Source organism: Cavia porcellus, unplaced genomic scaffold (genome assembly GCF_034190915.1).
Source record: "Cavia porcellus strain 051 isolate PalLab524CR breed Dunkin Hartley unplaced genomic scaffold, mCavPor4.1 scaffold_8, whole genome shotgun sequence".
NCBI classification, from domain to species: Eukaryota; Metazoa; Chordata; class Mammalia; order Rodentia; family Caviidae; genus Cavia; species Cavia porcellus.
The window spans coordinates 89,337,994-89,364,472 of record NW_026947491.1 but is presented as its reverse complement, the minus strand read 5'-3'; the positions used below and the strand labels follow the sequence as shown (position 1 = coordinate 89,364,472).

General features: G+C 43.9%; 1 protein-coding gene across 3 annotated transcripts in view; it reads right to left on the bottom strand.

Moving 5' to 3' along the window:
- Window positions 1–26,479, bottom strand: part of Gas2l3 (growth arrest specific 2 like 3) — a 38,023-nt gene that overhangs the window by 10,920 nt on the left and 624 nt on the right. The window contains exons 1-5 of one of the 3 annotated variants that reach the window (XM_013159534.2): window positions 26,250–26,420; window positions 19,344–19,389; window positions 16,256–16,424; window positions 9,786–9,901; window positions 7,372–7,513 (exon numbers count right to left, since the gene is read on the bottom strand). In XM_013159534.2, the coding sequence (XP_013014988.2) occupies window positions 7,372–7,513; window positions 9,786–9,901; window positions 16,256–16,424; window positions 19,344–19,367 (451 nt within the window). In that variant the 5' untranslated portion in view covers window positions 19,368–19,389; window positions 26,250–26,420. Of the gene's footprint in view, window positions 1–7,371; window positions 7,514–9,785; window positions 9,902–16,255; window positions 16,425–19,343; window positions 19,390–20,310; window positions 20,419–26,249; window positions 26,421–26,479 lie in introns of those variants that run through there. The other 2 variants (XM_063255441.1, XM_003476100.4) reach the window with 2 other exon arrangements.

Here is a 26,479-nt window from a genome sequence, read left to right as displayed (position 1 = left end):
GTAAGGGGCACGAAATAGTAAAATCCCTATTGAAAAGGAAAACAAAGTTGGAAGAGTCACATTTCCCAAGTTCAAAATTTATTATGAGCAATAAAAATCAAGACAGTGTAGCCAGGCATGGTGGTGCCTGCCTGCAATCCCAGTACTTAGGAGGCCGAGGCAGGAGGACTGCGAGGAATTCAAGGCTAGGCGGGGCCACATAGTGAACTACACAGGGCGGCCCTTCTCAACCACAAGAATAACAAAAAGAAGATGGTGTCCAGGGATGAGAACAGGCATACATATGGAACAAATGGGTGGGAGTGAGCGTTGGAAATAAATCTAGATTTTTATATTCAATTATTTTCAACCAGGATGCCAACACACTTCAATGGGAAAAGAAGTCTGTTCAGCAATGGCACTGGGACAACTGGATGCCATTTGCCAAATGTGAATTGAACCCTTAGTGTAGGGAGCCGCACGACCACCCCGCTGCTGTCTCCCCGCTGCTGTCTCCCTCATATGGGCGCCTACATTAACCATAATCCTCTCCTACTCACGTCACGTACACGGACGTGACAATGACCCATCAGAGATCACCCCGTAGCCTCTTCCAGTCCCACCTGCCCGCCCCTGCCCTATAAAAGCTGCGACCACTTCCTCAATAAACGAGACTTGATCGGACTTCTTCGACTTGTCTCCGTCTCTGTCTCCTGCCCTGTCTCTGTTAATCCCCGTACCTTCTCCAGGAAACTGCCCTGCGGATCCAGATTGACTCACAGGCCGGGTCACCTTAGATCACAGCATATGCAAGAATTAGGATCAAAGACCTAAATGTTGACTTAAAACTGTAGAACTTTAAAAAAAATTTTTTTTATTATTATTTTGAAGGTAGTAAAATGCAACAGAACAAGACAGAACAAAGCCAATCGAGACAATGCAGTGAAATTGGTACAGAACTTCACAGCAGGTTGCTGGGATAACAACAAAACTATGCAACTTTTAAAAAGGAAACATAGGTAAAAAAATCTACAACTTGGATTAGACAGTGTTTTTAGATATGACACCAGAAATGCAAGCAAACAAAAATATATACATATATGGATGAGTCAATCTTCAAACTTTTTAAACTTTTGTATACCAAGGTATAGTATAAAAAAGGTAGGACACAAAGATTAGGAAAAAAATACTTGATCATATCTAATAAGGCCCAAGTGTCTAGACTCTACTCCAGCGTGCCGACCAGAGACAAATGACCCAACTAAAGGCGAAGAAATGAGCCAAGGCTTCGAATGGACATTTCCAAAAAGACGCGTAAACAGTCACCAACGAGATGAAAGCCACTGAGCGTCGCTAGGGGAGAGCAAACCAAGGCCACCGTGAGACGCCTCCCATACCCACGTGACGGTGTACAGAGGACGGGCACGGGGGCGATCGGGAGAGGCTGCCACCTGGTGTGCTGCTGGTGGGGATGAAAGGAGTGAGGCAGCCACTGTGAAAAAGATAAACATCAGATCACCATGACCCAGCCATTCACTGCTAGGTACGTGAGAGCTAAAAATACGTGTTCACTCAAAAGCTTGTACACCAACATTTACAGCAGAGCTAACACGTAAGAGCCAAAAAGTGAAACCAGTCTGAATGTCCATCAGCTGATAGGTGGATATATTTTTTAAATGTAGTGTTATTTAGACTCTGGAGTTCTATTCAGTCATAAAATGCAGTACTGTTCCATATACAGAATGAATGAAGGTGAAAGGGTCCAGACATGCGAGATCACATACTGTACCACTCTGCAGTATCTAAAATAAGCAAACCTACAGAGAGTACGTGAGTGGCTGCATGTGGAAGAGGGTAAGGTGTGGCTTTCTCTCCGAGTGACAGAAACGTTCTGAACTGGATTAATGATGATCCTATAAATCATGAACATACTAACCCTCAACTGTCAATTTTTAAAATTACAAATTTCAGGTAAGGTGAAGCATACAATAAGATGTTTAAAAATATTACTTTAAAAACAAACCTGGGACTTCCGGGAGAACATGGCGGACAGATAACAGCAACTACCGGAGGCTCTCTGAAAGACTCGGCTCAGAAGCCAGGAATGGTGCGGACTAAGGAGACATAAGCAGGTGGAGATATGCTCTGCTGACTCAGGAACGAACTGGGCTGAGAGAAACCAACTTGGAATCCAGTCCTGGTGCTAAAACAGGAACAGAAAAGCCTCGGTGTGGAGGCTGGACCCCGCGCCATTGTAAGCCGCGATTTGGGTTTCCCGCCGCCCGGCGGCTGGCTGCCTCCACAGCGGCTCAGCAAGGAGAGAGACGCGCAGAAGCTCTGAGAACGGCAATCTGCGAACGGCAGGGAGGCGTGCACTGACTTGTGGTGAGGTGAGTGAGAGAAACTGACACTCTACCACAGTTTGACTCCAGCAGAGGACTTTCTGGGCCCGAGCAGTCCTGCGGGAGCAGGGCGCGGTGGCAACTCCAGCCACACATCCCCCTCTTGGGCGGGATTGGTGAAAAGTGCCTGGCCTGTGTGACGCTGCCGGCGGACCCGGTAGGCTGGCCCAACCCAGATCCCAGAGCCTGATGGTGGCAGGGAGGGGCGACGCGTAGGCTGCCTGGTCCGTAACTCCCTGGTGCGCAGCGGTGAACGGGAACACCTAACTGGCGCAATTCGATCAGGCTGTGGCTGACTGGGAGAGAAGCTGGGCCTCTTATATAAGCTTGCATATATAAGGAACAGAGAAGAAGAGGCAGCATGGGAAGAGGCAGCAACAAGAAAGGCTCCTCGGCCCCCAATTCTGAGAAACAGGCAATAGCAGACACCGCACCAATACACATAAGGCGCCATATAGAGAGCCTCATAGACCAATTCAGGAATGAAGTTATCAACGACTTGAAGCTAGAAGTATGCATAATAGTTAGAGAAATGCTAAGTACCACCTAAGAAAAAACAGGTGGTGGAATGGAAGAACAGAAAAAAAGGGGAGAATTGTTTGATGGAGAAAACAGAGAAAGCATAGAATACGTGAAGCAGGTTCAAAGGGACTACCAAGATACTAAGAAGTCTATAGAAGACTGGCATAACAGCTTGAAAGAAACTAAGGACAGACTATCTGAACTGGAGGGCAGACTTGTAATATGGGAGAATGAAATGAAAAACTTCTTAAAAATAACAAAGAAACAAACAGCAATAATACAAAGACAAGAAGATGATAAGAGGATCCATAACTTAAGGATTAAGAACATAAAAGAAGAAGTAGGGACACAAACAAGTGAACTACAAAAGCTACTCACAGAAATAATCCAGGAGAATTTTCCTAATTTAGCAAAAGGTAAAGATACTCAGATGTATGAGGCATACAGGACCCCAGCTACCTACAACCCAAAGAGAGCAACACCCAGGCATATAATAATAAAAATTCCAGAAATTCAATACAAGAACAGAATATTAAAAGCTGTAAGAGACAAGAAACAGACCACTTACAAGGGAACACCCATCAGAATTACAGCAGATTTCTCTGCACAAACCATCAAATCACGAAGAGCGTGGGGGGAAATAATTCAAGCTTTGAAAGATAATAATCTCCAGCCAAGATTGAGATATCCTGCACAACTGTCCCTGGAAATTGATGGAAAAACAAGGTGCTTCCAGGATAAAGAGGAACTGGGGGAATTTGCAACCACCAATTCAACTCTACAGAGAGTATTGCAGGATATTCTAAAAAAAGAAAAATACAAAGAATCCAGAAATAATGGCAGAGAGGCCACAACGAATGGAGCAGAGAACAAAATGAAGAAGACAAACTGACAGCTACTGACAGAAAAAAAAAGCTCAACAGAAATGAGGCAGAGAAGATTGGATGATAGGAACAGCTATTTTGGAGAAAATGACATCTTAATAGGTAATACTGATTTAGTATCATCTTGTTTTGAAGTCTCATCTAGCTTTTGTTCTTCTGTCTCCAATGGTCTAAATAGGTTGTACTTTATTGGATTTTATTATGTACGATAGTATAAGCAAAAACCTTTTAAAGACAAGGAGATTATACAGAAACCATTGTTCATTTTCTGTTAGTCGATTCTAAATACTCTGTAATGCTGTCATTCTCTTGAATGGTTTTACATTGTTTTGATATACTTAATGCTACAGTATACGAAGTTGTACTCAAGGATTTCAAAGAAAGAGACAATATGGTAACTACTTTTAGGTTAGGATTATCTGGTGGTGAAACACTATTCTGCTTAAATGGTTATGTTTTGATCTGCGCTGTTTCGTTGTTATGCCCTCTTTTATCTCAATCTCCACTCCATTATTTACTTTTTTATCTTTATCCTTTTAATTAAAGGAAAAAAAATAGCAGGATATATTATAGTAACCCACTTTGACTTTTCATTACCTTGATTTAAAGCCCTGTATTACTCTCACCATCTGGTTTTTAACTGATGTTCCCCTATTCTGTTTTGCTGGATAGTATCAGGTTCGAAAGTTTAGGCATCAGCTATGAAGATAATGAGATTCATTATGACGCCCATTCTTGTTGACTTTTATATACTTTTGAAGACCTACAATGTCTCCAATGTTTTGGTTTTGTCGGTTTTATTCTTTACTGTTTTGTTCAATTGTATTATAGCTAACGATATAGGCAATTCTATTAGAGATAGCGGGAGGCATTATGGTAACCATTGTTGATCACCTTGTATTATGTTTTTACATTATCTATTATGTCCACCCTTTTGACTTGACCGATTCTGTTCTGTTATGTCACATTTGGTTTTACTCTCTTCCAAAAAAGTAATAAGAACCGTGGGAGCAATGAAACCCAAAATGTGTAATAGTCATGGTACAAAAGAGAGGGAAAAAAAGTGCTCCAAACTATATAATTGCATGTATATTTAAGTGTATAAAATAGAAAATGATATCACAGAGTTTTATTGGATCAATGAACAGAACTGTTTGCAGTATCATTGATGGAATGTCCACTTTACAAGCGTTAATTTTGTGACTTGAACAATTATTTCTAAGATGACAATATGTAATCCATTAACTAGTGATTTCCTACTGTTCATTTTTTTTCTGTAAATCTGTATAACTTGTACCCTTTCCCTGCTTTTTTTTTCTTTTCTCCTTAAACAAAATTAATTCTAAAAGGAATCACAAGGAAATAGAAAGCCTGTTAAGAAGAAAAGAACCCAGGCCTGGCTGCAGAGCTAATTCCAAATGTGCCCAACAAGGCGGTCCTGAGACACCTGCCCTTACGTCTGGCCCTACTTAAAAACAGTGGGAAGTTCCCAGACCCTAACCGAAGAGTGAGCAGTGTGTGATGAACTGCAGGTACACTGATCCCCCACAGAAATGGCAGCTGCTCTCTGATTTATGAGTAGCATTTATTATACACCCACAGTACAAAGTATTACCTTTTCAAGCAATAAAAAGACCTATTTGTGAGTTTAGTTTATATTAATCAATGACTGCATCCTGAAATTTTTGAAACTTGTTTTTCTAAACACTTAAAGCAGGTACCTGCCAGGAGTGGTGGCACAGGCCTGTCATCCCAGCACTTGGGAGGCCGAGGCAGGAAGATCTTCGTGGGTTTGAGACAAGCCTGGGCTACAAAGTGAGCTCAAGGCCAGCCTGAACTGCATAGTGAGGCCATCTCAGAAAGACCAAAAAAGAAAAAAAAAAAAAAAAAAAAAACCCAGGTACCTTAAAATAGCATATCTGTTTCTTAAAATCGCCCTAAATTTCCAGCAAAAGCTAAATCAATAAACAAATAAAGAAAGAAAGAAGAGGCTCATCTCCAAAACCTTTAAGGGAGCAAACATTAGCTCATCAGTTCAATACCTAGAAATGAACTGCGGGAGCAAACATTAGCTCATCAGTTCAATACCTAGAAATGAACTGCGGTACTGACTGTGCTTTTTCAGTCCTGTACTGACTCAGGGCCATTGAAAGATGCCATTTACTGCTAACAGAAATAAATGGTTCTCACTTCCTTTCTAAGAGTCGCCAGCCTAGAGACTTCGAGGCGTTTTGTCTTCCCTTGGGTCCCGAGGGTCTGGGCGAGTCCCTGTCAGTAAGGACCCACAGGCTGGACCCACCGCCGGGCTGGACCCACAGGCTGGACCCACTGCCGGGGTGGACCCACAGCCGGGCTGGACTCACAGGCTGGACGCACGGCCAGGCTGGACCCACAGGCTGGACCCACAGGCTAGACGCACGGCCAGGCTGGACCCACGGCCGGGCTGGACCCACAGGCTGGACCTACAGGCTGGACGCATGGCCAGGCTGGACCCACAGGCTGGACCCACGGCCGGGCTGGACCCACAGGCTGGACGCATGGCCAGGCTGGACCCACGGCCAGGCTGGACCCACGGCCGGGCTGGACCCACAGGCTGGACGCATGGCCAGGCTGGACCCACGGCCAGGCTGGACCCACAGGCGGGACCCACGGCCAGGCTGGACCCACAGGCTGGACGCACGGCCAGGCTGGACTCCCGGTCGAGCACACCGGGGGCAGGAGAGCACCCGCTTGCACACTGGCCGGCAGTGCCCAAGAGGCAAAGCAAAGGGCAGCGCTCATCCGATCGCAGAGGCCAGGGTGTGCGGGGCAGCAGAGAACTGAACGGCGATGACCAAGCCGAGGGAGCGGCCCGCCACCACCCCCGCCACGGCCACTGCTCTGGGCTTCTCATCACCGCAAGAAGCAAGCGCACACAGCAGCGGCCGTGAGCTTCTCCCCCAGGGCGAACTCGCACTGTCCTGTGAGGCACAGCACGGAAATTCCCCGTATGTGTGTGTCTGCACACGTACACACATGCACATGCACACTCGTGCTGTGAAGTATCTACCAGAGTCTAAAGCATGTGAGAGCCGCGGCCTCAGTCCTTACACAGCCGGCTCTGCGAACTCCAAGGGAACAAGCCGGCAGCTCTTCAGGAGAGCACGGCTGTTCAAACGGTTGTCCCAACACTGAGCCACTGAGATAAACAAGGGCACAGCTGTTGCTTACAAGGCAACTCTAACATGACATGTACACGGCATCGGCCTTATTATTTCTGTAATATTTGATTAAAGCCATCTTACTAGTAATTTAGACTTGGTAAAGTAATTCTTGATGAAAACATTAATTAATAAAACATTAGTCCACAACTTTCCTGTAGCCAGTCAATTTAGCAAGTAAAATATTTTTAGGGCATTCTGGATCCACAGAGTCTTAACAATAAAAGCTTACCGTATTTGATTGAATATTGTTTCACATATAGGTAAGTACACATTTTTCTGAGAAAATAACACGTGGCATCTTGAATCATTATTTGAAGAGAAACATTAGGTGGGTGGGACACCGGAAACGTCCTAACAAACAGGAAAAACGAAAACGCTCACCTAAACCCTCAGATTCAAAGAGGTACGTCTCGTCCACCCCGATGTCCCGGCACCAGCGGAGGAAGTTCGCGGTGTTGTCCCTGGCAAAGAAGGAGCCCGAAGCAGCATCTTTCTTACAAGGCACTTTCCTCAGTGGAAAATTCTGGAAAGACAAAGATGATACCTTAAAAAGTACGTCAAGGACACTTCTATCAGATACTCACTTCAGTATGACACAGTAAAGTCTCTACACATTGAGGTAGAAGCACACAGCTTTAGGAAAAAACAGATTTATCTTCCAAAATGACTTTTATTATCCCTTAACTATATCCGGAAGATGATTCCCGGAAAGCAGTCTATCGAACTTAGCAAACAGGCTCAAGGGTCCAGAATCTCCTGCTTTTTAAAACTCACGCAGGAATCCTAGTAAGATAAAAACGAGAGCTCGGTCATCGTGAAGCGCATCGTGACGCCGTCTCTCCCAACACGGCTCGGGACAGACGGACCCGCTGTACACTCACAGCAGGCGGGAGTGCTCCTCTGTGCTCACCCCTCACCCAGCTTCGCACAGACAGCTCCGACGGCCTGAGAAAACCACCGAGTAAGGAAGAAGCTAGCTCTGCTTAATGCTTTCAAAATCGATGGCCTAAGTGTCATAGATTTCTTCTTTTTAAACTATCCGGCCTAAGAGGTTTTAGATAATCCTGCCGAGTTTCAGATGAGCTGTCATCCTTTAAAATTTCTGCTTGAAAATGCAACCTATAATACAATTCTTTTTTTCTTTTGAGACAGGGTCTCACTATGCAGTTCAGGCTGGCTTTGAGCTCACTTTGTAGTCCAGGCTGGTCTCGAACTTGCAGGGATCCTCCTGCCTCAGCCTCCCGAGTGCTGGAATTATACGCATGCACCCATAAATACGATTCTTCTTAATGCAGTAGGTATAGTCAGTCTCTCTCCACCTCTCCCCCTAGAGACAGCCACTGCTTGCAGCTCCTCGCACATCCTTCCTGTTGCTATTATTTTCTAGAATTAAAACAGCCTGTGAGGTTTTAGAATTGAATACTGAATGTATCACCATTATCAAAAAATTAAACAATGTAGCAAAATACAAACAGGAGTAATACCAACCAAAATCTTCTCACCCACATTTTACAACACATCTCCATGTGATGCTATGCACAAAGCCAAAGCTACAGCACCCCATAAGCATGCTATGCTGCAATCCAATTCACCTGTGTATGTGTACAAGTATACTTCACACTGACTGCAGGCATCTCTTAGGGTTAAGAATAACAGATTGGGATCATTACTTCTAGTAACTGTATAAGCAAGACCCCCAAACTCTTGAAAACACCCACATTTGTAGTACCTGTCTAGGTACCATAGTGTTTTTTCAATTGATTTTATTGGTACATTTTAGATATACACAATGATTCTATTCATCATAGAGAATTTATACCTGTGCATGATTAGACACCATACTTAATTTTTAAAAACTTCTTTCTTAGTGAATACTATCACATGTGCAAATTTGAAATTTCCTTAAATTCTGAAGAACATGATTAAGTATTAAGGAGTATGTTTATTTTTAATATTTGATATGCACACACATGTATTTGTACGGATATACATACATGTTTGTGTATTCATATATATGTACATACACAGGACAGGGAGGGAACCATACAGCTTACTGTCCTCTAGAATGAGAATAGTCTGTCAGTGCCTAAGCTCCAAATACATGTTTTTCTTTATGGTATTAGGATCAAAACTAAGAACTCCCACAAGTTAGACAAATACTTTACTACTGAGCTATATCTCCAATGGTTTTTATTTATTTTTTGATCAACATCTCACTAACAGGCTGGTCCTTAACTTGCAATACTCCTGCCTCAGCTTCCCAAGTGGCTAGGCTTACAGGTGTGCACCACCACACCCAGCAAGACCCCAAACTCTTGAAAACACCCACATTTGATAAAGAGAAAGAAACCTGCTCTACTTCAAATCATGGCTTGAGGGTCAATGGAGGGAAACTGTCTTTAAAAATTATTAACTTAAATTAATGCGGAAATTTACCACCAAGGCAACACACGGAGAACAATCATCTCAGCTGCTCCCTGAGGGCCAGGGACTGTCGGGCCCTCCTCTCCTGTCACCCTTGCCAGGCCTGCAAGGAAGGCCTGTGTCTAAGAGGAGGCAGCTACCGGGTGCTGACAGGTCAAGCCCCACGCGGGAGACGTCTTCACGTCCCTCGCTATTGTGCAAGTTACACGTTAGCATTTCTATTTTACAAACAACGTCAGTTCACAGGCTCGCAAAGGTTAAGTCAGCAGTTCACTGTGTCGTTGCCAGTTGCGGAAGGGAAGTTTACGGCTTGCAGCAATGCGAAGGAACACACAGGAACAGATCACGGCGGGACAGAGTGCAGCCCTTACCTCCGGCTCCTCAGTGCTGCAGGCTGTCACCGTGCTCTGAAGAACATCAATGAGCTGGCACAGCAACACCCCGTTATCGAGCTCGCCCAGTAAGCCTTCCGCCTTAATTTCAAGACCTGCAACATGATTGCGAAGTTAAAATTCTACAACAGTAAATTCAGATGAAACAGTGAAATATTAATGAATAGAAACAGATTATGGCTGAAAGACTGAACAAATACCAGCTGAGACTCCAATATCCCCTCTGTGGTACTGTTCAAATGAGTAACATTAAATGAAAGAAAACTAACAGAAAAGTATCTGTGAGGTAGAAATACAGAAAGAGATTCACGCTTGTTTTATTTCATTGAAAAATGAAAGAAATTCACTACATATCAATACTTCTTACACACTCAAGAGAGTCTTTAAAACAAGATGGATTTTCTGAGAAAGAAATCAGCGGAGTGACTGATAGGAAAACCCAGCCTCCCCAAGATCCAGAGTCCAGACGCTGGAAAATGACTCGGGGAGGAAAAAAGTCAAACGGATCACCAGGAATCGGGAATGAACACGGGAAATGAGAAGCTGGGGGAGCCGGAGAGAGCGGGGAGCCGGAGCTGAGCTGGGCCTCGGCCCGCAGGCAGCAGGACCGGGACTCCTCGCCCGCGGAGCGCTCGGTCAGACACTGCTGATCATTTAAATCTGGGACTCGGAACAGCTGGAAAACATCTTTACTTCAGGGCTCCGGCGTGACCCAGCCAGCGGCAGCGTGGGAGGTGGTGAGGCCAGGCCAGATGGGGACCCTGAGCAGCCGCAGGTCGGCAGGAAGGACACGGCCCCACCCAGGGAGAAACCAGGCCGGGGGAGCTGCACTCGGGGACAGCTGGGCCCCCAGTGCCCGAGCCTGCTGCCCAGCAGCGAGAGCGAGGACGCCAGGGAAAGCAGCCCTGCCGGAAGGGAACCACTCACTCAGAACTAGGGGAGCGCACGCCAGGGTCCCGGTGGGCAGCCGGCCATCGGGGTCCCCACAAAGCCCCCAGCAGACACGCGGACAGGGACAGCACTTTCCCTCGAGCTCTGAACTCATGCTCTTTTTTCCTTCTCTTTCCTTTTCTTTTTTATTCTCTACATTTTTTCTTTTCTTCATCTTCTTTTTTCCTGTTACCTGTATCGAGCTCTATCCATTTCTCTGCCCAGCTCTGCTTCGTAACAGCATCGTGCGGCTCACTTTTCTCACTTTTCAGGTGTTTCTTTCTGCATTCTCCCCTTCCCCAAACCAGCATCTTTACTGGCATAACTATTAAACTTCATTAGATAGTTAACTCTATGTTACTACTGTCGAATTCTTTTCCATTACTGCTGGAGGTACAGTTAGCCTTCTCATTTTTGACATACACAAATGTTCGCTGTATGACAGTATCTGGTTTAAGAGTTTATTCTGTAATGGTGGACTCTAAGGCTGAGGCTAACATCACTGGTTCTTCCAGTACGTTAGCACCCTAACTTAGGCTTGGACAAGGTCACTGCTGCTGATCTGCCTGACACTGCCAGGGTCACACAGCTGTTGCTGCTAATAGGTTTTCTCTGTATCCGGATACCAGCAATACCTGTGTGGAGTAACTGGGGTCCATTCCCAGAGAACTGGGTGCTGGGTCAGTTCCCTGCATCCACCCTCCACAGCAGAGCTGAGCGGGTCTTAGGACTACAGTTAGCACGCTCTGAGTGCATCCCTGGAAAATGATAATGCACTAACTGAAAGAGATCTAACCAAGAGATCCCTGTCCTAGCACCAAAGGCCACCTGCTATACGGGACAACACACACATAAGCCCAAACAAAACAACCAAACAACCATAGAAACATGAGGAAAAAAAGAACAAAATGCTTCCCCAGATTACCAGCTACCCAAAGTGAACCATCAGGCACTACCTGGGATGAAAGTAACGGCAACCAAATTGTTTGAAAGGGTAACAGCGGTGGAGGCATCATGGTGCACACCTGTGATGCCAGCGCTGGGAGGCTGAGGCAGGAGGACTGCTGAGAGTCTAGTCAGTCAGGGCTACACAGTGAGTTCAAGACCAGCCTGAACTACATGGGCCTAGCCTGTCTCAAAAAACAAAACAGAACAACACACAATAACAGAGGAGACTGAAAATCAGGGTAATGAGATATTCAGTGGGCTCACAGAAAATATAACTAACCAGATAATGGCAGTAATAAATGAAATAATCAGGGAGTTTACCAAAGAAACCAACAAAAAGCTAGCTGAGCTAAACAAAACAACAAAAAATATTTAGCAAACAACTAGAGTCCATGAAAATGTTCCAAATAGGAATCCAGGAGATTAAAAATTATATACAGGAAGCAAAAGTGACCAGTGCAAGGACAGAATATCAGGATTAGAATACAGAGATGCTTCCACAGACTAGTGACTCAGAGATGCCTTAAAAACAACACAAAAAATGGATTCAACAGCTGCTGGATGATACAAAGACTAGTTTAAGATTAACTGGAATAAGTGAAAAATCAGAAGACAGCACAGAACACATTAAAAAAATCTGTTTATAGAAGACGTAGCAGAAAACTTTCCAAATATTGGAAAAGGATTAAATATACAAAAGTGAGGTATATAGAACCCCAAATAACTATATTCTAAAGAGAACATCAGTCAAATATTCAGAAGTCTAACACAGGGACAGAATTTAAAAAGCCATTACAGAAAAGCAATCAATCACTTATAAAAATAAACCCATTAGAATTACAGAAGACTTCTCAACACAAACCGTAAAGGCCAGGAGAGCTTGGAGTGAAGTGTTTTTCAAGTCCTAAAAGATAACAACTTCTAACCTTGATTCTATATCCTGCATAACTTTCTCTCAAAATTAACGGAGAAATAAGGCATTCTCATGACAAAGAGTAACTCAAGAAATTCATGATCACTAAGTGAGTCAAAGAAGAAATCAAGAACAAAATTAGTTCCTAAACTCCAACAATATCAGTATAGTATACTGGGACCTATGGAACACAATGAAAGCAGTTCTAAGCGGGAATTTTATAGCTGTGAATACCCACATCAGGAAAACAGAGTGAGCCTAAATAAATAACCTAATGATTCACCTCAAGTTCCTAAAAAATCAAGAGTAGTCCAAACCCAAAACTAGTATAAGGAATGAACTTATAAAGAATAAAAATTAATGAAATTGAGACTAAAAAAATACAATGAATCAGAGTTGGTCTGTTGAAAGAATAAACAGACAAATCCTTAGCCAATCAGACCAAACAGAGGAAAAATCCAAAACAATACAATAGAAATGAAAAGGTGAAATCACGACACATTCTGTCAAAATCCAGCAGATTATTAGTAATTATTTTGAGAACCCACATTCTGGTACAATGGAGAAATCAGAAGAAATGGATATATTCATAGGTACATATGAAGTATCAAAGCTAAACCCAGAAGGGATAAAAACCCTGAAAAACCCAGTTATCAAGCAATGAGACTGAAGAAACAAATTTTTTAAAAACTACCATCTAAGAAAAGCCAAGTCCCAGTGGTTCACTCCCAAATTCTACAAGAACTCTAGAGAAAATCTAATGCTAATACTCCTCAAGCTCTTTAATGAAATCAAAGAAGAAAGCATACTCCAGAGTCACCGACAGAAGCTAGCACTGCCCTGACTACAAAGCAGAAAAGGACCCAACAAAAAATGAGAGCTACAGGCCAATCTTTAATGAACACAGATGCAAAAATCTTCAACAACATATTAGCAAACAGACTGCAACAAGTCATCAAAAGGATCATAATTATGACCAAATACGATTCATCTCAAGGATGCAAGGGAACTGCCACATCAAAAGAAGCAAAGGCCAAAAATCACATAATCATCTCAATTGACACAGAAAAAGCCTTTGACAAAATTTAACATTCATTCATCCATGACAAAAAAAAAATGCTGAAGAAAACAGGTGCAGAAGGACTTTATCTCAATTTGATAAAAGCCACTTATGACAAACCTACCACCATCATATTAAATGGGTAAAACGAAAAGCTTTCCTGCTAAAATCAGGAAAAAGACAAGAATATCTGCTATCACCAGTATCGCTCAACATACTGTAGTTCTCAAAACATTAGCCAGAGCAATCGGGGAAGAGCAAGAGCTAAAATGGATATATATATATATACATAACCTGCATACATGTATATATGAAAGGAAGACATCACAGTATCATTATTTGCAGATGACACGAGCTCTACATAGAAGACTCAAAAAATCCCACCAAAAAGCACTCCTACAATTACCAAATTCACTAGCATAGCAAGACTCAAAGTCAACCCACAAAAATAAATGGTGTTCCTGTATACCAATAATAAAATCTCCAAGACAGAAATTAAGGTAATAATATGTTTCTCAATAGTCTAAAGAAAACTTAAATACCTAGGAATTAACGTAGAAAGTGAATGACTCCTACAACAAAAACCTGGTACAGGGGGCTGGAGACTTAGCTCAGCGGCCTAAGTGCCTGCCTGGCAAGTGCAAGGTTGTGAGTTCAACCCCGGGAAGAGAAGAGAAGGGGGAGGGGAGGGGAGGGGAGAGGAGAGAAGAGAAGGAAAGAAAGAAAGAAAGAAAGAAAGAAAGAAAGAAAGAAAGAAAGAAAGAAACTAGTATTCTGAAAAAAAGAATTGAAGAGGACATGTTTTTAAAACACCAAGATACTCCCGGATCCTGGATAGGCAGAATCAATACATTCAAAATGGATATTTCCAAAACTAGTATGCAGATTTAACTTAATCCTAGTCAAAATACCAATAGCATTCCTTACAGAACCAGAAAAACCAATTCTAAAGTCCATGTGAGCCAGAGCACACCTGGGCAACAAAAAGCAGGAGGAATCACAGTTCTGGACTTGGAGTTATACGATACAGTCACAGCAATAAAAATAGCATGATTTTGGCATAAAAAAAGGCATGGGGATCAATAGAACAGGATAAAAGACGCAGAAACAACTCCAAGCACGTACACCTATCTGATCTTTGAAAATGTACACTGGAGGAAAGACAGCCTCTAACAAAGTGTCTGGGGAAACTGCCCATCCAAATGCAGAGAAGGCTGAATCTAAATGGATCAAAGGTCTAAACATTAAATCAAACATTTAATCTGCCAGAAGATAAAACAGACAAAACTCCAAACACACCTGCACGGGCACAGGCGAGGACCTTCTCAACAGGGCTTGCTGCACAAGCATAACACTGAGGATTAACAAATGTGGCCACACCAAATTAAAAAGCTTCTGCAAGACAAAGGAACCAACCAGCAGGGTGAACAGGCTATTTCTCGGCCAGAAGACCTCAGTCTAGAATACATAAAAACTCAAAAAAATTAGATTTCCCCCAAAATAAAAGACCCCATCAAAAAAATTAGCATCTGAAATGAACAGACACATCTCAGAAGATCAAATACAAATGACCAATAAATAGTCCATGAAAAAATATTCCAACATCTCTGGCCATCAGAAAAATGCAAACTAAAACAACACTGAGATTCCATCTCACTCCAGAAAGAATGCTGTTATCAAGAAATCAGTTAACAATAAACGCTGACAAGACTCCGTCAAAAAAGGAATTCTTCATTCTTGGTGGAATGTAAACTACCACCACCACTGTGGAAATCAGTATGGAGATTTCTCAAGAAAATAAAACGAAAAACTCCATCCAACCCAGCTATTTCCCTCCTAGGTATCTTCCCAAAAGTTTTTAAAGCATCATTATTACTGTGATACTTAGTGCAGTGACGTCGTGTTTATAGCAGCACAATTCGTAACAGCGAGATCTTAGATCAGCACATGCCTAGATAAAGAAAATGTGGTATGTACATACCGTGGAGTACTGCTCTGCCGTAAAGAGGATGAACTTACATCATTTGGAGGAAAGGCAAATATGACACCACACATTCTCTAGCTGCCATTTCCTTCTCAGTTTCACAAGACTCTGCCTGTCAGACTCTCAGGACTTAAATGAGAGTAAAGGGAGCAGCACGGGGAACAGTAAGGACAAAGCCAAATCAGACGGATGCACTTGTTCTGTTCTGCTCTGCTCTGTTTGAGTCAGGGTCTAGCTATGTAACCTGGGCTGGCCTCAAACTCACAGGGATCCTCCTACCTTGGCGTCCCGAGTGCTGAGATTACAGGCATGTACCACCCACCCCGCCCAGCCACAAACCTATGTACTTCTTTAGAAATATTTTAATACTAGCAAAGAAGTGATTGTTGAAAGCTACTGACCTTTTCAGTTACATTTCACATTTCCTAATATCCCCGATCCAAAGCGTTGGGTGAATCAGAGAAGCTCCCAACTAGAGCAAATGTGAGCGCGGGGAGAGCCAGGACTTGGACGATCGCGTTCACTACAGTACCCCAGGCGTCAGGACAAGCACCCTGACAAAAGGAGAAGGTGCTGCACAAGAGGACAGAGGGGGGCGTCTTGGCGAGCCTTACCTAGCAAGCCGGACAACCAGATGGACAGATCTTCCTGCATGGGCAGCAGCGTGGCCTCATGCCTCACGGCTATCCACTCGTCATACTGGCAGACGTCGGCCAGCCCCGGGCCGTGTCTGGGCGTCCGAGGGCTCCGCGGACTGAGCGGCAGGTCTTCCCCGAACCACACCTGGAGAAACAGCGAGCGGGTGAGTGAGCGCGGCCCTGCTGAGTCAGCCTGCCCCACATCCACGTGTGAACAGCGAGGTGTGACCCACACGCCGAGTACGTGTGCACAAGGCCGAGGCGGCTCACGGAAACCACACGCGAATTAGAAGCAACCCTTAAGATACTTGCTGATGTTACCATCCCAGTTCCGATGATTTCACTGGGTTTCTTCAGGAAGATGTCCAGCTTCCAAGAAATATATACTAAAGTACTCTAAGCATTCGGCTGGCCACTTGCTCTTTTTTCTTCTTCCGGTCTTCTTGAGACAGGATCTCCCGATGCAGCTCACTTTGTACCCAGGCTGGTCTCTAACCTGCAGTGACCCTCCTGCCTCAGCCTCCCGAGTGCTGGGATGACCGATGTGCGCCACCACATCCAGCTGGCCACTTACTCTGATCAAACAAACTTCCGTGTACTATACTGAACAACTACTGTGCGGGTTTATTTAAAATTCTTAAAGCATTTAAAAAAAGAGTGCAGTGAGTCTAGTCTTTTGTTGGATTTTAAATATAAAATATTTCCCTTTTCAGTTTATTACATTTATTGAGGTTCACTTGAGGCAAATCCTACTACACCAAATCAGAAGCCAAAGCAGTTCTCATGTAACCCAAAAAACTTCGGGAGGGAAAAAGCATCCACTTCTAATCCCCTGTGATAAGAAATACGCTTGCTTTAAATGAAGAAGCCCCAAAGCCCAAGCAAGAAAATGAACACCAGAATATGCCGGGGGAAGGAAATGGAATAAAACTGCCCAAAGACAAAATGAAGAATCGGCCATCTGAGAAGCTGCGTCAGGAATTATGGGTGGAGGTGGGGAGTGAATCCCTAAATACAAGCCGGAGAGTCTGCAGGGCGGGGTCTGTAGACTACGCCTGTGGCTGCATCTGGCCCACCGCTTATTTTGTAAATAAAGTTTTATTGGAACACACACACACACAAGATGCGCCTGAGTTAGGAGGGTGGTCTGAGGGTGGTCTCCGGGCCCTGGAGAGGTGGCCATTAACACGCGTCATTCTTACCTTCACCACATTGGGAAGAAGACCTGCTCTGCTGCATTTTCCTCTACTGTAAGCAGAGGACGTAACAACCTGCACTACTCAAAAGCACAGGAATCTTAAAAGTTAGATGCTCAAAACAAAACCTGCATGTATGCAAGGTGTTCTCTCAGCTGAGAGCTGTCACAGTGCAGGAACCCTCCATCTGCAGCCAATCCACAGAGCTTGCTCTCCCCTGGATCTCAGCGCGTGCCGAGACTCTGTGCACGTGAGCTGCTTCTCAGAAACACAGCTCAAAGTTTTCATCGGATGCTCCAGAGGACTAAAACCAAGAGTGAAGAACTACTGTTCACTGACGTTGAGACGATGTGCTTACTTATTAATCCTGATAAAGGACATAGAAGAACAGCATGGAACACTGTAAAGTATTAAATTAATAAGGAATCAATTGATGCTGGCTGTTTACTGAATGTCTCCTCTCACAAGGCATTTATACATAATTAGCTGTCTAATAGAGAGTTCAATTCCCAGTACTAAAAACCAAACAAACAACTGTAACGGTGCTTCGTGAAGAAATCAGAAAAACATGATCAATATGCAATGCGGCAGTGAGAAAAGCACTCTCTAAGGAATCGAAAACAAAACTGACGAGAAAGTAAAGAATTTCTGGGCAAGAATAAAGACAGATAGATAGATAAACTCAGATCAGGATGGTTTTGAGTAAAAGGAATTCTGAACGATGAAGGTGGACATGAGACTCGAAGAGGAGGAACCAGACCTTAGGGAAACTGTCACACAGGGTTCTGTTGGTCGAGCAGGAGGACATAAGACAGTGGAACGGCACAGGAAGCTGTATCAGGAGGGTGTACTCAGAGTTGCTCTTTTTTTTTCTAGACAGGTCTCACTATGCAGTTCAGGCTGGCCTTGAACTTACGGCAATCTTCCTGCCTCAGCCTCCCAAGGGCTGGAATTACAGGTGTGCACCATTTCACAAATAAACTGTCTTCTCTAGGCCTTCATTTGTTGTTATATTTCTTAATTTAAAAATAAAAAGAATGAAAAGAGAAAACAAAACAAAAGAACAGGCTTTCATGACAGAAGCTCAGGTTCGGTTTTACAACAGAGCAACTCTGGCGCGCCATGAGTACAGCACGGTTCCGAGTGGGTCCTGGGCCGGGCCTCCCACACCAGGCAGGCAGTCAGGATGCCCTGGGGTGAGGAGCGGAGACCCACGGAGGCAGCGGAGTCTCCCCAGAGGGCAGAACGGAATCTGACTCCTAAATTCTTTCAAATGCATTTTAATTTCAGCTGCTTGCATCTTTCTAGGCACAGACAGTCAGTGTGACTTTTATCTTTAAATCTCATCTTTTCTATTTATATCAAAAGAAAGAAACAGGAGATTTGAGAATAGCAATGCAAACACCAACTCCAGAATCACTCAGGCAGAGATTGTTTTGGTTTGTCCCATTCCCCCACCATAAAATAAAAACTTCACTCTTCCAAATTGCTAATTTTAATGCCTATTCAGGTACAGGCATTCCCAGAGCACATATCCAATTATAAAAGTACAAACAAAGTGTACATTTATTTTCACTGAAAGCCTTTAATTGCAAATATATATTCAACAGTGATGACAGGAAAGCTACGGTATAAAATGCACCCACCAACTGTAAGATATTTCTAATTCTTTCAACGTGTCAACAAACATACAAACCTAGAAAAAAATATCTTTTCAGAACTAGAAAGTCTAAATATAGTACCCCTGTATTTAAAATGTGATACTGAAAAATGCTAGTGTAATAAAAATATTTGGTAATAATTGAAGTACTCTACTAGTTACATTGATTCATAATCTAAACACATGTTTTTCCACGAAAAATACTTACTTGAATGGCAGGTTGCATGGCCATCTGTGTAGATGAAACTGCTATCCTGAAAAAGAAACAGCACATTAACAAGCAGACCATGAAGCCTCCCCCTCACTCCTTGGGGGCCGCATCACAAGGTTAGGACTGCGCTTTGCTTTTCTGTCTGACAGAGAACCGAACACACACACACACACACACACACACACACACACACACACACTCTCTCTCTCTCTCTCTCTCTCTCTCTCTCTCTCTCTCTTTTCAAATCAGGTTAGTTTGGTTACAAAAGAATGCCACAAGGACTCCTTACTTGTTACCTCCTTTGAAAGAGGAAAACTTCAACACACTTTAAATACACTGTTTCTGTTACTGGTATCAAAGTAATTCCTGAAGTATCTGGCCAGTAGGATAAAATTAACAATAAAGCTTAGCTCACATGATAGCCTCCCAGGGTTGTTTTCCTCTACAAATATGACATAAACACTAAGTGAATGTAAGTATTATAAAACTGCAAACGCAGTCCAAGCACCTCTCATCTGACCTCCACAGCCGTGAGGGAAGCTTACTCGTACTTTGTATAAATGCACAAGTTTCACCTTAAGCTTTTCATGTTACACAGCAAAGCAATGAAGAAATTCAACTTGAACAGTGAAACAAAAATATTCAGTGCCTTCTGATAATAATTTCAAAAGACAACAACAACAAAACAAAACCTCTCAATTTCAGCTCCAAGGTACTATTATTGAAATCCACAAGCAAAGAAAAACAATTAAATGGTTGGTGCAATTCTCTAACATGTTTGTAAAAGGTTTAAAAATCCTCCAAACGATTGTACACTACACAAAACATCAGGTTATTGATTGCTTATAGCAACATAATAAATTCAGGTTTTTATGTTTTGGCTGAAATAGTCTAAGAAAAAAACAAGGCCATTTATAAGGCTCCAATGCTCCCAGGTTCCAAGGAGAAGTTCCATGAGACGCACCTCACGCACACTGCCCGTGCATCCAGGGACCATCCTGAACCTGAGCTGAACCTAACTGAAGAACCTGGTGTCACACCACATTCTCTGCGGGAAGGCAAGGCAACAGAATGTCCTTTCTGATGTCATTTTGCCTTCTCTTCCACAGCAAAAGGCCAGAGGACAAGGGAGCATTACTAACGGGCCTGTTCTGCTTCCCACGGGCCAACTCAGCGGGGAATACATTTTCCTTTAGCATAAATAACCCTTTGTCCCCAACAAAGACCCACAGTAAGGAGCTTCCGAGTCCATTTTTTAAAAATGCAGCACAGAAGCTGCCCCTATGAAAATGGAGTTCCTCATGCTCAGACAAGAGCTATAACAGCTGGAACTGCCACCCGGCACAAAAGACGGCCCAAATTATAAGGCGTGTACAAGCCAGAACAGTGACACATTCACAAAGGCGCTAGCGCAGGAATGCCCAGCAGTTGCACTTCTAACAGAAAACTCAACAAAATGAGTTTTATGAAACAAATGAAGAATTTGTGAACAATTTAGGTTACTTGAGTTGCGGCAAAAGTCTTATGTATATTTTTGAATCATTCTGTAATAGAGCTACTTTTAAAATGACAAAAATGTCAGCATTACGATTATCTTTAAAAAGGAATTCTTTAAAGAACACTCCTATAGATTATAACAATATCCTCGAAGCCGGGCCTGGTGGTGCACTCCTGTAATCCCAGCACTCGGGATGCTGAGGCAGGAGGATCATTGCAAGTTCCAGACCAGCCTGGGCTACAAAGTGAGCCCACGTCCAGCCTGAGCCACACAGTAAGACCCTGTCTCAAAAAGACAAAGTATGTCGACCCTCCTACAGTAAATACATCTCTATGTGTTTTGTTGGAAAACTTATATAAATGGCCGATGTACTAGTGAATCCTCAGTTACTCAGGGCGGACTCCCTCTGTCCGGAGGTCAAGGGTATCTCAGTCATTCACTGTTCTCTTTGCGGACCAGCTTTGTGTCTCAGGCCTCGTCAACGAGAGCAGCCCTGGTGATGCCCAGCCGCGGTGGCACTAGGAAAGCACTCTTGCTTCTCCTTTTACTATCTGTTTGCATTTCTGTCTTTCTCTAAAAGTCACAGCTTAATTTTTTCATGTAAATCAATTATACCGCATCATTAACACTTCATTTCTGGAGCTACATCTTAATCAGCTTAATTGGCAGCTTTCTGGGGCCTTATTTTTGCCTTTGCTTTTGTCTTTCGCCCTCTTTGGAAAAGTCTACTTTAGCTCTCTACCAACCACAGAGGGGCTGGGGAAAGAACTCGGCATTCACACTACGCTCTAACCCCACGGACCCTCACGGCGGCCACGCAGATCCCAAGAAGGCTACACGCGTCCGGGGAGATGCGCGTCCACCTGAAAGGCGGCCAGCACTGGGGCCTAACCCACCCAGCCTGAAAGGGGCGGTTGCTGTCATCACAAATAACACAGTGGTTATTTACAGTGAGGCTCTTCCTTATAATTTGGCTTACACGGGGGAGAAAAAGCCACCCTGTGGAACCAACCCTCCTCTCTGGGCTGTAGGCTCCACAGCTGGGGTAACAGCAGCCCGGTTTCACTGCCCTCCACGTCATCAGCCAAGCGTGAAGCAGGGCACTCAAGGCATCAAGGCTCACTCTGATGCAAGGCTGAGGCCATCAGAAAGCAGGAAAAAAGCACCGAAGCAGAGTAAGTTTCCTTAGGAAAAATATCACATTAACCTAGTGACTACTCAGCCAGTACTGACAAGACACGCAGCTGCAAGGGTACGACAGAGACCACAGCTGGACGGGGACGTCAAGGCGGAGAAATGCCGAGGGGCCCTCTTGATGGAACCAGCACTATTTTATACCACACTAAGGGGTGAGAACAGAGGTACTTTTATACTGTCTGTCTGTACATGTGCCAAAGAATACTCAGTATTTATAATATGTCCTTTAGAAAAGTTGGAAACAAATAATCTTGCTTACTTATTTTTTTTTTAAATCTTTTAAGCTCTCAGCTTTAAAACTTTGAGTTAAGCTGGGCATAGAGATGCACACCCGTAATCCCAACACTCAGCAGGCTGAGACAGGAGTATCCCCATCAGTCTGTGGACAGTTTGGGCTACAGAGTTCAAGACCAACCTGAATTATACAAGGAGAACCTGCTGGGGGTGGGGGGAATTATGACAAATACTTTCTAATTGCCTAACACAGAAAACAGAAATGCTATATCCATACCAGACATGTTTCATAGATTTTAAAATGTGGACTATCACAACTTGCCACAAACAACACTGGGGTAGCCGAAGGTATCAGACACATCTGGCACACATCTCATTAATAACCTTGCAGGGCCTCAGTGTACTCAGCTGACAAATGGGATGTCACCGCCTCCCTCACCTGGCTGCTGTAAAAATTGGAGATGAGACAGATCAAGTACCTGATTTACAACTGGCACTTAAGAAACGACTTGTAATTCTATGACCTGCCATGGTTACAGTTCATTTAATATAATTTATCAAACTAAAAATACTCAGACATCACTAAATATAATTCACAGTTTCTTTTACTGGTATAAAACTAAGCGTGGCTATAGGTGAAGGCAAAAGTCTTCAGAAGCCAACATCATAATCAGAACTCAGAATCTTACTAAGATTCTCTTTGCGCGGATGAGTCTTCGCACACTCAGGTCCACGTCGGCCTTTTGCTCCCTGCAGCCTTACTGTTGAGGCTCGGCTGCTGCTCAAGCTGGACCCATTTTCACGCGGCAAACACTCACTCAGCAGCATTTATTCGTGCCCTCCACTGACCCCAGCACCACAGGTGAGAGCCAGCGGGGGACAGAACAGCCACGCGCTGCCCTGCGGAACCCACGCACCGGTGGAGAGAGCTGGAAACAGCAGAGACACAAATGAACGCACGCTGCTAAATCGCCGTGGCTGATCTGAAGGCGCGCACAGTCTCAAAAGAGAAACAGCAGGCGCCTGCTTCAGGCTTAAACTGAAGGAAATAACCTGCTGGAGGAAAAGCATCAATTTGAAGAACGGTAGGAATCGACCAGAGAAAGAAGAGCTCCATGACTTTTTGCAAAGGCTCGGCACACAGAAAGCATCGGGCACAGTCACCAGTGACACTATCGGACGGGGACATTTGCATGTCACCATTTCTAATTAACACATCGTCATCATCATTTACATGCATTGGGATGATACGTGATTTTGCCTCTCCCTCAATATGTCCAAAGTAAAGTATGTCTGCCAATTACCGGTCAAGGTACCAGCAAGTCACATGAGCAGGCTCATATCCTCATATTCCAGAGGGCTCACTAAGGAAAAAACCAAGAACAACTGAAGCTAACTTGAGGCACAAGTTCCAAGAGAATGGCTGTGCTCAGGGGCAAGGGCTCTGACCACTTCTAGCCTCCGGCAGTGATTCAACCGGAATGACCTAACGTTACATTAGATACAATTTTTAGTTTGTCATACAATGGGACATAAAGTTAAAAACAAGCTTAAAACCAGTTTGCCTATACACACATACATATATACACATATAACTAACAGAGACAAACACAGAAAACATACAGAACACCAACGTAAAGAAAAGTGAGAGCAATATTTAATACCATTACGAGAGAACTGCTCAACTAGTGTCCTGGACACTCCGCCCCTGCACTAGGCCCCTCTGAAGAGTGGGCCCGAGCCATACTCCCCGACGTACAGACGTATCTGCTATGTTATGGGAACCAAGCAGCCAACAGAACAGTGGCTGTAATGTGACTGACACTGCGGTGTTTTGTAAATTAGATGTGTATAAAAAAACAACAGATTTTGAACACTTTTTGCTGACAACCTATTTTTAGTCAGGAAGTCAGGAGTAAAGGAGTAGCTAGCTCCAGGGTGAGGTGAGTACCCAGCATGTGTGAGGTCTGGGAGTCAGTCCCCAGCACTGCAAACAACAGGTGCGTGTGTATGTGTGCGTACGTGAGCACATGTGCATGTGTGTGCATGAATAAGTCATACAGGAAGAGGAAATAGGGACGTTATGTTTAACACTTGATACAAAGTGAGCCTTCCCCGGAGATAATGGTACGTGGTCCTGCAATGCACTCGTGTGGGGTGGCAGCAGTTAGAAATCTCTGGGGTCAGCATGTCTAGCAGAAGACTAAGGCTGCACCCCACAGAACCTCCCACGCTGTCAGCAGCAAACATACACTTAGTGTAGCCACCACATTCCAGTCCTGTGGAAAGCTGTTACTCACTTAGGAAAAGAGGTAACTTTCTATTAAACAATATACCCTACTCTGAAACAATGTAATAAATTGAGAAAACTTTTTAAAGATTTTTAGGAGAAACACTAAAGAAATACAATTGTAATTGTTGTCTATATGTTCTAATCATTACTTTTGAGGCACTTCTCTATACAGTTAAATTCTAATTAAACGTACAGAAACTAAACATGAGCTAAGCTGGCTCCAGACTGGCCCTTGCTGTTCTCTCCACCCAGTGCTGGGCACCTGGCTTCTTAGGTGTGTGCGGGTGTATAATCCTAGTGGGGAAAGCAGTAAGTAGTAAGTAAAACACCTGCAGAGACTACCGCAAGGAAAATACAGATTGCACATAGTAACTCCATTCTTCACTGATAGCTTCAAAAAATACTGAAACAAGTGAAAGTTTTCCTTAATCTTCTAATGTGCTGAGATATTAAAAAGCAGCATTTTAGCAAAAACAGTGAACAAAAGCTAAGTGAGGACCTTTAAATTAGGGAACATTATTTCTGAACTGACTTTCACGTATCACTGGACTCATTCAGTTTTTACTAACAGCATGCGTGATGTTGACATTGTTCTCTTATCACAAGTTATTTGCCATTACTTTTTAAATTAACAAAGTACTGATAACAAGCCCACTCTCTCAGCAAAAGTGAATGAGACCATACAAACAGCTTAGTCCAGGGGAGCTGTCTAATGATCGAAATACAAAACAGAAGTAGTGATACAGAAGAATCTGAGCGCTGCTTGAAGTGAGATGGTCAGCACTGAATTTTTGGTGGACTTTAGTCTCCATATCTGTGAAAAGAAACTGGGCATGGTGGTGCACCCCTATAATCCCAGCACCTGGGAGGCTGAGGCAGGAGGATTGCCATGAGTTCAAGGCCAGACTGCACCACGTGGTGACACCCTGTCTCAACAAGACACCTCAGTAAAATGCAGACAAAACCAACCGGAGCCCAGGAGTGCTAAACAATAATACAAGTGCAGTGCTTAACACCACGCCAGAACCATCACCACTCAGGCACCGCCTTCACCTTCTGCTTCTTCCCATTTTCGTGGATAGTTTTTAATCCAAGTTTAACACAGGCAAATAATAATCGCTATGAGTCAGGCACCATTTTAAACTAGTTACAGGGATTATTTCCTTTAATCTTCATAACTACACATCAATGTAGCAGGAACTATTATTACTATTATCTCCTTTAATAGGATATTTAGGCTTAGATTGCATGTTAAATAATTTAAATAATTTGTCTGAGTCACACCCACCTGACGTCAGATCCTTCAGGCTTAACAACTCTTTCCAGTATCTCTCAAAAGAAACATTACTTTTAACAGTAATTTCAAAGCAGCAGGCACTTCCCGCTCAGTCAACTAAGTTTTGGGAACTGACGCGTCGCAGGACCGCAGGCACCGCTGCGCACCACCTGCCTCCTGCCGCGAATCAAAGGTGCCCAGAGGCCCCATTCCCAATTCCCTGTGTGTCAGGAGAGGTGATCAGGCCCTGGCATCCCTGCTTGTCTTTAAGAAAGTAGTTATTAACGCCCTGCAGTCGTGCAAAGCAAAATCCCTCACTCTGACCTAGACGAGGCTTGAAAAAAATAAATTTTTAAAAAGTTTTCACTTCCTACAGCCTGGACCGGCTATCCCACCCACTCGTACCTTTGGAGGACTGGGTCTCCGGATGCAAAAAGCCCGGGAAGGAACAGCGGTGACCGCACAGGGCGCCTGCTAGCCAGCGTTTTCCTCCGCCTCCCAGAGCAATCTCAACTCCCCACCCACCAACGCACACACTCCGCACTCCGCCCCTAAGGCGTCCGCTAAACTGAGGGTGTGCGGGGGCAGGGATTGCGCAAGGTCTCGGGAAGCCCCCGGTGGCGTGCTGCGGGAGC